Genomic DNA, 11,496 nt, shown 5'->3' on the forward strand with positions numbered 1-11,496 from the left:
TTTCATCGTATGAAAAAAAAAAAAAGCAGTGTCAACAATTTTTTTAAATTTTTTTTATTTCTCCTGTGTTCTGTGGATGAATGGAAGTCATTCAGTAAATGATGACAGAATTTTCAATTTTGGGTAAACTATCCCTTCAACAGATTTAACAACAATTTTACATCAAATACCAACAAGAAGCAACCAGCTTTGTAGAAAGACACATTTCCAATGTTTAAATGACAATGACAAGTAGGGGTTCAGGTCGTATTTATTATTAAACAGGGAATGTTTAGTGAGTCAGATCGCTCCACTCATTCTGTCAATCAATTTAATGGACGCTCTGTTATGCATATTGAGAACATCCAACAACATTTTTTAGAAATAAGAGGCAGACAAAGGCTGAGTTTGATTGACAGTGTGAATATGAGCTTCGGTTGATGGATGAGTGGGCAGAGAAAAGAGGAGATGATTGACACTGGTGTGCGTTTGTGTGCTTAGCCAGTGTGATGCAGGCCATGGCTGTGCTCGTCTGCGCAGAGATGTACCAGGTGAAACGGCTGCAGCACCTGTGTGAGGTGTGCATCTGTGCATACCTTCAGAGTATGCCCAGTCGAGAGCTAGCGTCCACGGGCATCAGCGTGATTCGCTTGCTGAAAAGAGCAAAGGTGAGAGTGAATCACATATGTCATTGTAGCTATCACCAATCTGATTTTGCTTTAAATACCTTGGACATATAATATATTTTTTGGCTTTTAAAAAACATAATACATGGGATTAAACAACTTGAGGGAGTTAATGCAATAACAATACAACATTCATAAAGCACTATTTATTGGCAAAACACAATGGCTATGTTCGGAATAGCATACTACCGTTATACTCATATGACTTCTGCAATATGTATGGTATATTGTGCACAGTAGTGAATTGTCTGTATGCATGGAATACCCAGATGACGTACTACATTTGTCAAAAAATTTAGTAGCTATAACACAAACAAAGAACACTGGATTCCACTCACACTCCACTTGACCTTCCATTTCCAGTGTGACGAATGAATCGGAAGTAATGTCAGCCATAATGTTTAACATTTCCTTCTTGACTCATTTTCTCAGACTGCAAGACATTTTTACACATAACTGGATTAATATTGTAGAATAACTGTTTTATTGGTGGGATGATAACTAGATGCCACTCGCTGAATTAAACGTAGGCATAATGAGGTCATGTGGTGACAATGTAGCACACATCTGTACTTTTTAAAAAGTTTATTGTTGCCCAGTGCATTCTGTTTTAAATAGTGTTTTAAAAAAAATAGTAGGCAGTATACAGTATATACAGTACAATAAGCAGTACACTAGTATTCCTTTCAATTTTACACAGCCAATACTGATATATGGCAGAAAAAAATCAGTGTATAATAACAAAATAATTTATTTTTATGCCATTTTTTAGTGTAAATCAGGGTTAGAAATGAAGTGGGTATTGGGGCAAAAAAAAAAGCCACCAAAAATGGCCCTGGGGGCAAAAAAGAAATGCCCTCTTAATGAATTCTTTTGTTTTTAAAAGTGCACTCAGTAACTTTTTGTCCATGTCATCTTGGACTTACAGTGACACCTAGTGGTGTGGATGCAACATCATTCAAAATCAGTAGTTTTCAGAATTACAATCAGAATGAGCTTTATTGTCAAGTGTTCTCACGTACACAAGGAATTTTTTTTGGTGATAGGAGAAACAAGTGCACACACAACATTACAGTGAGACACAGAATATAAAACAAGGTAAGAGAATAAATAGACACAAATAATAGGACATATAACAGAATGTTACATGTACATGTATGTACATGTGCAAGTGGTAATGTATGTGCAAGGTAGGGGTATGTATAGTTATTGAATTAAATATGTGTATTTACATGTGTACATGAGATATGTATTTACATTATTGCACTATGGGGGAGTCCTGAGGCAGTTTAATTGTTCATGAGGAAAATGGCCTTAGGGTAAAAACTGTTCTTGTGCCTGGATGTCCTGACACTCATTGCTCTGTAGCACCGGCCAGAGGGCAACAGTTCAAAGAGGGAGTGGGCAGGGTGTGTGGGGTCCAGAGTGATTCTACCTGCACATTTCCTCACTCTGGAGATGTACAGGTCTTGGAGGGTGGGCAGGGAGCACCAATAATCCTCTCAGCATTCCTGACTGTCCATTGTAGTTTCCTTCTGTCTGATTTGGTAGCTGAACCAAACCACACAGTTATAGATGTACACAGGACAGACTCAATGATGGCCGAGTAGAACTGTGTCAGCAGCTCCTGTGGCAGGTTGAATTTCCTCAGCTGGTGAAGGAAGTACAACCTCTGCTGAGCCTTCTTCACAACGGAGTCTATGTGAGTGTCCCACTTCAGGTCCTGAGAGATGGTAGAGCCCAGGAACCTGAATGACTCCACTGCTGCCACAGTGCTGTTCAGGATGGTGAGGGGGAGGAGTGCGGGGGGATTTCTCCTGAAGTCCAGTATCATCTCCACTGTTTTGAGCGTGTTCAACTCAAGGTTGTTGTGACCGCACTAGACAGCCAGCTGATCAACCTCCTGTCTGTATGCAGACTCGTTACCGTCGCGGATGAGGCCGATGCACCGTGGTGTCGTCTGCAAACTATTGCAGTGCAGTCATTCTTGTACAGGGAGAAGAGCAGTGGAGAGAGAATGCATCCCTGAGGAGCACTAGTGCTAATAGTGAGGGTACCGGATGTGAGTTTCCCCAGTCTCACTAGCTGCTGCCAATCTGTCAGAAAGCTGGTGATAAATCGACAGATTGGGGTGGGCACGGAGAGCTGGGTCAATTTGGTTGAGAGAAGATCAGGCATGATGGTATTGAAGGCAAAATTTAAGTCCACAAACAGGATCTTTGCATAAGTCCCAGGTCTGTCGAGGTGCTGCAGGATATAATGCAGTCCCATATTGACAGCATCATCCACAGACCTGTTTGCTCGGTTAGCAAACTGAAGGGGGTCCAGCAGGGGTCCAGTGATGTCCTTCAAGTAGGCCAAAATCAGTCTCTCAAATGACTTCATGACCACAGACGTGAGAGCGACAGGTCTGTAGTCATTAAGTCCTGTGATTTGGGTTTTTTTGGGGACCAGAATTATGGTGGAGCGTTTGAAGCAGCAGGGAACTTCACACTGCTCTAGTGATATATTGAAGATCTGTCTGAAGATGGGGGCCAGTTGGTCAGTCCAGACTTTCAGGCAGGTGAAACACCGTCTGGGCCTGAATCTTTCCTAGTCTTTTGTTTCCGAAAGATCCGGCACACATCCTCCTCACAGATAATAAGTGCAGATTGAGTAGCAGGAGGGGGGTTCCAGGAGCTGTTGGTGTGTGTGTGAAGTGAAGATCAGAGCGGGGGAGGGGTGTGAGACTGGGCTTTTCAAACCTGCAGTAAAACACATTAAGTTTATCAGCCATTAGTTGACTCTCTGCAAAGCAAAGGGGAAGTGTCTTGTACTTGGTGATGCTTTTCAGGCCTTTCCACACAGATGCAGGATCGTTGACTGAAAACTTTTTTCTTCTTTTAGCCACTTTGATTTCCTTAGTAAGTGTGTTCCTGGCCTGGTTGTACAATATTTTATCCCCACTTCTGTAAGCATCCTCTCTGGCATGATGAAGCTGTCTGAGTTTTCCTGTAAACCATGGTTTATCATTATTGAATGATAAAAATTTCCTAGTAGGGATGCACTTGTCCTCACAGAAACTGATATATGATGTCACAGTATCTGTGAGCTTGTTCAGGTCTGTGGCTGCAGCCTCGAAAACGCTCGAATCATTGCAGTCAAAGCAGGTTTGTAGTTCCAGCTCTGCTTCATTGGTCCATCTCTTTACAGTCCTTACTACAGGGTTCGTACAGATGCTTCAATGACTTTTCAAGCACATTTTAATTTGTTTTCAAGGACTATGCTTGAGATGTCATTAAAACAAATTCTTTATTTGTTCATTTTAAATAAAAATATTTTATTCATTCAGTTAATTTATTTTTATAAAACACCACCTATTACAAGTACAACAATGAGCATCTTTAACTACATATTACAGTAACAATTCTTGGATCATTCATGACGAAATTGATGTGCAGTTGTAGTGTTCTCCCTTAAAATGCACATCGCTTTCCAACAAAAGTTAATAACTGGATCCATAAACAGTAGTCCATATGACTCATGCTGTGTTTCATGTTTTCTAAAGTCACACAACAGATTTATGTGAGGAACTGACCCAAATTGCAAATGGGTCATTCTCAAACAATGCTGACTTTCCAACTTACAAAATATAGAAATGTTCAGTTCAGTTTTTGCCCCTAAACGCTGGTGGTAAACATTTTATAACATGTTGACATAATTTTTATTCATAAAGGACAACTTGGCTGTTGTTCTTTCTTTTATTATTTAAATTTGTTTCACGAACGAAGCAAGTTAACACTAAGTTAACACTAATGAGGGTTGAATGGGCTACAACACCACATTTTCAGGGTTAAACGGGGTACAACACCAAATATTTTTGTGTGAAAATATTAGTTAAAATGTGAATTAATAACTTTTTAACATGGGAAAAATCACTATATGCATATTTAAGCAGCCTCCAAACTTTGACCTAAAAATTATTTTCCACAACTTTTGTATTTAAAAAAAAATTTTAAACATAAAAAATAAAAAAAAAGGTTTTAACATTGATAACACCAATAACCTGAAATCAAGGGACAAAAACTCTTTTTAAATTATTTAAATTATTAATAATAATTTTGTTTTGCTGTTTTGCACACTTGTTCAGCCTTGCACTAATACTTTTATTAAAAATAAGTACAAAATAAATGCATAAATAACTTTACATGTCATAGAAGTGGTGTACCTGATGAAGGGGACAAGGATTTTTTCAGGCAATTGACAATTTCAAATATATATATTTTTTTACATTTGTAAAACAGAGTCAAGCCATTTCATATCATTAAAGGTTAGGTTATAAAATTATAAAAAAAAAAAAAAAAACATAAATAAATAAATATATATATATATATATATATATACACACATTTTTTTCCCCGCTATTTGAAAGCTTTTTCATGACTAAAAAAGTCAAGGGACATGTTTGTCCAAATATTTTGATATTGACCCAGATGGTTTTCCAGGACTTAAATTTGAAAAAGCCAAATTCAAGTACTTCAAGCACCTTGTACGAACCCTGTTACTACAGGCTTAGCTGATTTTAGTTTCTGCTTGTAGGTCGGGAGAATATGAACCAGACAGTGATCAGAGATTCCTAAAGCTGCAGGCGGGACAGAGCAATATACATCCTTTACAGTGGTTTAGCATTGGTCCAGTATATTTCTGTCTCTAGTAGGGCATGTGATGTGTTGTTTGTATTTTGGCAGTTCACGGGTGAGGTTAGCTTTATTAAAATCTCCCAGAATAATAATGAGTGAGTCTAGGTGTTGTTGCTCCTGTCTGTGATGTGATTAGCCAGCTGTTGCAACGCTGCGTTCACGCACGCTTGTTGGGGGATATAAACACACCAGAATGAATGAGGAAAATTCCTACGTCGAGTGGAAAGGCTAACAGTTGATGAAGAGTGCTTCTAAATTAGGACAGCACATCTTCTTCAACACTGTTACATCTGTACACCAACTTTCATTGATGTAAAAACATGTTTCACCGATATGACTGGTCTTCATTTTAATGTGAGTGGTCATGATTTCCTACAAATATTACAAAATTATAATTCATGTCTTTAGAAGTGAAACTTTTTTAATGAGGAAAAAATTACTGTGTGTGCCTTTAACTTTGGCAGTCCGGTCAAATAATGAGAAAATCACGATCCATATCACTCATGATTCAATATTCACATTCAAATCATTCAAGTCGAGAAGATTGTGTTAAAGGGATTGTTCACCCAAAGGGAAAATTCTGTCATCATTTTCCCACCTCATGTTGTCCCATGTTTCTATCTTCAGTGAAACACAAAAGCAGGATGTTATTCTGTCACCATTCACTTTCATTGTTCATCTTTTTTTATTTATTTATTTTTTTTCCATGCATTGAAAGTGAATGGAACATGGGACAACATTAGGTGGGAAAATGTTGACAGAATTTTCATTTTGGGGTGAACATTTCCTTTCAAGGGATACAGTATCCCACTTACCAAATGTAGTCATGCGAGTATTCCATGCATGTACAAAATGTGCATATTGTACACAATAAAGATTAGTATGTATGTAGTACAGCAGCTTGTCATTCCAAACATACTAAGTGTGATACTTTATCTGACAAAATTCTTTCATGTTCTGTCTCATCCCTTGTTCACTCTTTTATCACAGTGTCACAATGCTGATCAGCTTTATGTTTGGCTCCTTCATTTCATTGCCAATAACTACTTGATCTTCAGCCACAAGCCTGACTTCCAGGAGCTATCAGGTGAGACGTCTTGTTGACCATCTGGGAAGGATGTTCAAGAGCATTAGTTTGCATACACACACATTTATCTTTGACACTTACAAAAGCCTGTTACCAGCTGGTGCTGTAGACAAGCCCATGCAAATCACCACAGGGTTTCATCGATGCAAACACAGAGTGCAAATGTAAGGTCAGTTTTGAAATTATTGCATAACTTCAACACCTAATTAGTACATCCTGCCCTTCCACACACATTTAGCAAAGAAATAAAAAAAAGTATCGCTACTCATGAATAGTATATGAGACTGCAATAGATTTGTGTGTCAACAAAAAAACAAGTAAACTATGACTGGAATAATACATTTTTTATCAAGCTTTCTTGATTATGATTGACAGGTTTTGAAAAAAGTATTTTTTACTCTAATTGCTTCTCATATAGTGTCATGCAGCACCTTATGTTCTCTTGGTATACAGACAAAAATTACAGTATCTTCAGCCAATATTGTCGGATGATTAACCCAAAAATGAAAATTCGCCGTGGGTTGTTCCAAGCACCTATGACAAACGCAGAGTGACAGCCTCAGTGACACCATTAACTTTCATTGCATATTTTTATTGAGTGACTGGTGACTGAGGCAGCTAACATTCTGCCTAAAATCTCCTTTTGTATTCAACCAGAAAAATATTAGAATTTTCCTTTTTGGGTGAACTATCCCTTTAAGACAGCAATTAATTTATGTGCCAATAAATACAACAAGCAAACTGTGACTGGAATCATTTTATTTTGCATCAAGCGCCCTTTAAAATCTGAACGCAAACATACAATTGCTTACATTTATTGGGAAACACGAATAAGTGTATACAGACAAAAACTTGAAATACAACAGGCAATTACATTATTTTAAACGAATAGTTAATCTAAAAATAAAAATTCCCATCATTTACTCACCCCCATGCCATGCCAAATGTGTATGACTTTCTTTCTTCTGCAGAACACAAAGGAGGATTTTTAGATGAATATCTCAGGTCTGTTGGTCCTCACAATGCAAGTGAATTGTGACCAGAACTTTGAAGCTCCAAAAAGCACATAAAGGCAGCATAAAAGTAAACCATAAGACTCCAGTGGTTAAATTCCCATCTTTAAAAGCAATACAAGTGTGGGTGAGAAACAGATCCATATTAAAGTCCTTTTTTTTACTCTAAATCTCCAACTTTACTTTCATTTTCACCTTCTTTGTTTTTGGTGATTTGCATTCTTCATGCATATCGCCACCTACTGGGTAGAGAGAAGAATTTATAGTAAAAAAGGACTTAAATATGGATTGTTTCTCACCCACACCTATCGTATATCTTCAGAAGACATGGATTTAACCACTGGAGTCTTATGGATTATTTTATGCTGCCTTTATGTCCTTTATACAGCTTCAAAGTACTGGTCACCATTCACTTGCATTGAATGGACCTACAGAGCTGAGATATCCTTCTAAAAAGCTTCATTTGTGTTCAGCAGAAGAAAGTCAGTCATACACATCTGGGATGGTATGATGGTGAGTAAATGAGAATTTTCATTTCTGGTTGAACTATTCCTTTAAGCCTATACTGCAGTTGAAACACATTATAGAGAGATATAATAAAGAAATCTGGTGGACGGAGATAATCCAAAGGTTAACGAGGTGCCATGGTGGTATTGAAGGGGTGGCTGGTATTTTGCAGGAGGAAATGTTTTTGCCATACATTCTGCGTTGTCATTATAATGCACGATGTTTGACAGACGAGGAGCGTGAGCAGGTGGAGCGACTGCGCTGGCCCTCCAGAGGTTATCTACAGGAGCTCAGCGAGTACCAGCAACGCAAATGGCAGGTCCGCAAGTCTCGCTGCAGCATCATGTGACCCTTTCTTGACGCCCTGTTGACCGAAAAGAGGGGTGAAACAGAAAGGACGCAAATTAAAGTCACAAGTACATTCAGGATGCAAGAGACCAGCGTTTAACCTCTGGGTCGAGGGTGGATTGTGATGTACTGTATTTAAATGAACTTTGACCTCTGACCCTGTGACATAAAAGCAGACAGCCGGGAATTCTCAGTGGACTTGGATGGATCCAATGCCTGGGAATGTGGTGATGTCATACAGAGCCTAATAGCACAGCTCTGGCAAAGACTGTCACTCTGTGTATAATACTGTAACTATATTATCTGTATGACTGTGGCCAAACGATGATGCCTGATTGGTGCAATAAACTTCCTCTATGACGGATTAAACCCCAAAGTGTTAAACAGGGTAGGGTCAACCATATACTCCGCAGAGTTTGACATCATACTCTCATGGTTAACCATGGTATTTCAAGGTGAGATAATGTCTTTCTTTCTGATCTGTGGTTCCTTTTGCAATATTACTTGAATCTTCAAATGAACACTTCAAATGTTTATTTTTTTCTCCATAAGATTATTATTTGAATTTTTTGGCAACTATTTTTGTAACATGTACATCTGAGATTTTTTTTTTCAAGAAATATATATGAAGTATGTCATCCAGCATGTGGGCTACCTCATAGTGCAGTTGGTGTGGTCGACGTAAATCCTATTCTGGTCCAGTCTTCAGTCTAATCCAGTTTTTTGACCCTCATCTCATGCTGAATAAATACATTTTAGAAGGATATATGTGTTTGTTCTGAGAATATTCAAGTCTAGATATGTAAGTGTAAAGCAGTGGTTTTCAACTGGTGGGTCGCGACCCAAAAATGGGTCACATGACGGTCCTGATCGGTTTGTGAACAGCAGGGAAAAACAATGCAAAATGAAAATAATACAAATATATATATAGCAAATAATAAAAAACAAAAACTTGAAAAACAACAGACAATTACAGAATTTAAAAGGAATAGTTTGCCCAAAAATAAAAAGGATCTAATCATTTACTCACCCTCATGCCATCCCAAATGTGTATGACTTACTTTCTTCTGCAGAACACAAACGAAGATTTTTTGATGAATATTTCAGCTCTGTTGGTCCTCACAATGCAAATGAACGGTGACCAGAACTTAGAAGATCGAAAAAGGCAGCATAAAAGTAATCCATACGACTCCAGTGGTTTAATCCATGTCTTTAGAAGCTATATGATAGGTATGGATGAGAAACAGATCAATAGTTAAGTCTTTTTTTTTTTTTTTACTGAAAATGTACACTTTCACTTCCACATTCTGGTGTGGAAGTAGCTTTCACTTTCACATTAAGCCACCTACTGGTTGGGACAGGTCAAAGGTGGAGATTTATAGTAAAAAAGGACTTAAATATTAATCTGTTTCTCACTCACACCTATCATATTTCTTCTAAAAACATGGATTTCACCACTGGAGTCATATGGATTACTTTTCCGATGTATTTATGTCCTTTTTGGACCATCTGAGTTCTGGTCACCATTCACTTTCACTGTATGGCCCTACAGAGCTGAGATATTCCTCTAAAAATCTTCGTTTGAGTTCTGCAGAAGAAAATCATACACATCTGGGATGGCATGAGGTTGAATAAATGGGTGAACTATCCCTTTTAATTATTAAATCTCAACAATGGATTTAAGTAGAAACATAATGATTATATCTTTAGAAAGCTCGGACTTTCCTTTACACTTTATTGCATAGTACTCAAAATGTGTTTCTGGGTCAAATTGACTTAGAATATTGCAGCAGGTCACATGTTGTTTCAGTATTAGATTAAGGCGTGAGAAGTACATTATACCTTCATTGCAACACTCCGATTACCTGCAACATTCCTTCCAGTTTTCCAGAGCTGTCAAGATTCTGGACATCACTTCCTCCTCCGATACACTGCTCACCTATGAAGACTCTAGGAACCTACCAAGAACACAAGAAAACAAGCCTGGGTGTAAATAAACATATTATTTAGAATGCAAGATTAATTAACATATGGATAACAGATTCGTATAGATCTCGAATATATATTTGCAATGGACAGGGCCAAAATTGATGGTCAACTAGTGACTCAGCAAAACCAGTCTCACCATATTGGCCACCCTGGTACTTAATGTATGGCAAATATGGATTCTAAGGTACTGCAAATAAACTACGAACAGAAAAATTACATGGGGTGGGGTGGGGGGGATGGTAGAGTTGCACATTAGAATCTGAAGTTCAGGACTACCGATCTACTGTACATTGAGACGTAAATACTATAATGTAGCAACAGTGTAACAGAATACTCACAGTTCGGGCGCCTGTGATCTGTAGCAGATAATCTTGGATACTGCCCATGTCGCTTCGTCCACTGATGTCGATGAAGTCCAAGCGTCCGCCTTTGAATTTATACTTTGATAAAACATCTTTGGCGAGTACGCAGTACGAGCACGTTGGTTTGAGAAACACAACTACTTTGTCGCCCTTAATTTGCGCTTTCACGAATTGTTCTGCCATTGTTCTTTATAGTCTTATTTATCCGACCGCCACATGAACTAGCAAAGCTGTTACACTTTAAGTTAATACAGTCAAAATGAAACTCTGTTTACACACTTCCATTCGGTAAACACTCCCTTTAAAAGAAAGGCGGAATTAACATATAACCGCTCCCTACCTTGGGAAATACACACAAACTCGCACATGATAGTCTTAATTGTACATTATTGGGTCAAAAGTTCCCTTGGAGTCAGATGACAGTTAAAAACCACAAGATAACCTTTTAGAAAGGACCGAACTTCAGATCACTGACTTCAATTATGACTGCTCCTTTATTTATTAAATATTGATCTGTTCATGCAATAGCAAGATTTTATACCAAAGTCATGCTGCTGTAAATAAAAGCTCTTTTTAAATAAATTATTATATCTATTATAATATAATAGTCAACTCTAATATATCAGTATATCTAAGTCACTTTTTCATATTTTACTCCATTAGGCAACAGCATGCACATGGACATATTTAAAGGGATAGTTCACCCAAAAATGAAAATGCTCTCGTCATTTACTCACCCTCAGACCATCCCAGCTGTATATGACGTTCTTCCTTCTACAGAACACAAATGAAGATTTTTAGAAGAATATCTCAGCTCTGTAGGTCCTCACAATGTAAGTGAATGGT

The 11,496-nt window shown here is 37.9% G+C and overlaps 2 protein-coding genes across 6 annotated transcripts in view; one reads left to right on the forward strand and one right to left on the reverse strand.

Moving 5' to 3' along the window:
• Window positions 1-8,317, forward strand: part of LOC127430558 (rho-related BTB domain-containing protein 3-like) — a 30,414-nt gene extending 22,097 nt beyond the window's left edge. The window contains exons 10-12 of the mRNA XM_051680388.1: window positions 481-647; window positions 6,335-6,431; window positions 8,182-8,317. Coding sequence (XP_051536348.1) covers window positions 481-647; window positions 6,335-6,431; window positions 8,182-8,300 — 383 coding nt within the window. The 3' untranslated portion in view covers window positions 8,301-8,317. The remainder of the gene's footprint in view (window positions 1-480; window positions 648-6,334; window positions 6,432-8,181) is intronic.
• On the reverse strand, window positions 241-11,295 carry LOC127430560 (glutaredoxin-1-like). 5 transcript variants are annotated; one of them, XM_051680395.1, is made up of 3 exons: window positions 10,627-11,290; window positions 10,142-10,257; window positions 241-632 (listed from the first exon to the last, which is right to left on the reverse strand). In XM_051680395.1, the coding sequence occupies exons 1-2, from the start codon at window positions 10,831-10,833 to the stop codon at window positions 10,144-10,146; spliced, it is 321 nt and encodes a 106-aa protein (XP_051536355.1). In that variant the 5' UTR covers window positions 10,834-11,290; the 3' UTR covers window positions 241-632; window positions 10,142-10,143. The 5 variants fall into 5 exon arrangements, with proteins under 5 accessions (XP_051536355.1, XP_051536352.1, XP_051536353.1 ...); XM_051680392.1 differs by having other exon boundaries at window positions 504-632; window positions 10,165-10,257; window positions 10,627-11,295; XM_051680393.1 differs by lacking the exon at window positions 241-632 and adding an exon at window positions 6,528-8,315 and having other exon boundaries at window positions 10,627-11,283.
• Window positions 11,296-11,496: the final 201 nt, after the last annotated feature.

Source organism: Myxocyprinus asiaticus, chromosome 40, assembly GCF_019703515.2.
Source record: "Myxocyprinus asiaticus isolate MX2 ecotype Aquarium Trade chromosome 40, UBuf_Myxa_2, whole genome shotgun sequence".
Classification (NCBI taxonomy): Eukaryota; Metazoa; Chordata; class Actinopteri; order Cypriniformes; family Catostomidae; genus Myxocyprinus; species Myxocyprinus asiaticus.

Excerpts from the sequence above, each read along its gene's own strand:
- LOC127430560 (XM_051680392.1), bottom strand. The coding sequence starts at position 10,833 with ATGGCAGAACAATTCGTGAAAGCGCAAATTAAGGGCGACAAAGTAGTT. Across the intron at positions 10,258-10,626 it reads AGATCACAGGCGCCCGAACT|GTTCCTAGAGTCTTCATAGG; the intron begins GTGAGTATTCTG and ends TGTTCTTGGTAG. Across the intron at positions 633-10,164 it reads AACTGGAAGGAATGTTGCAG|CAAGCGAATCACGCTGATGC; the intron begins GTAATCGGAGTG and ends TGCTCTTTTCAG.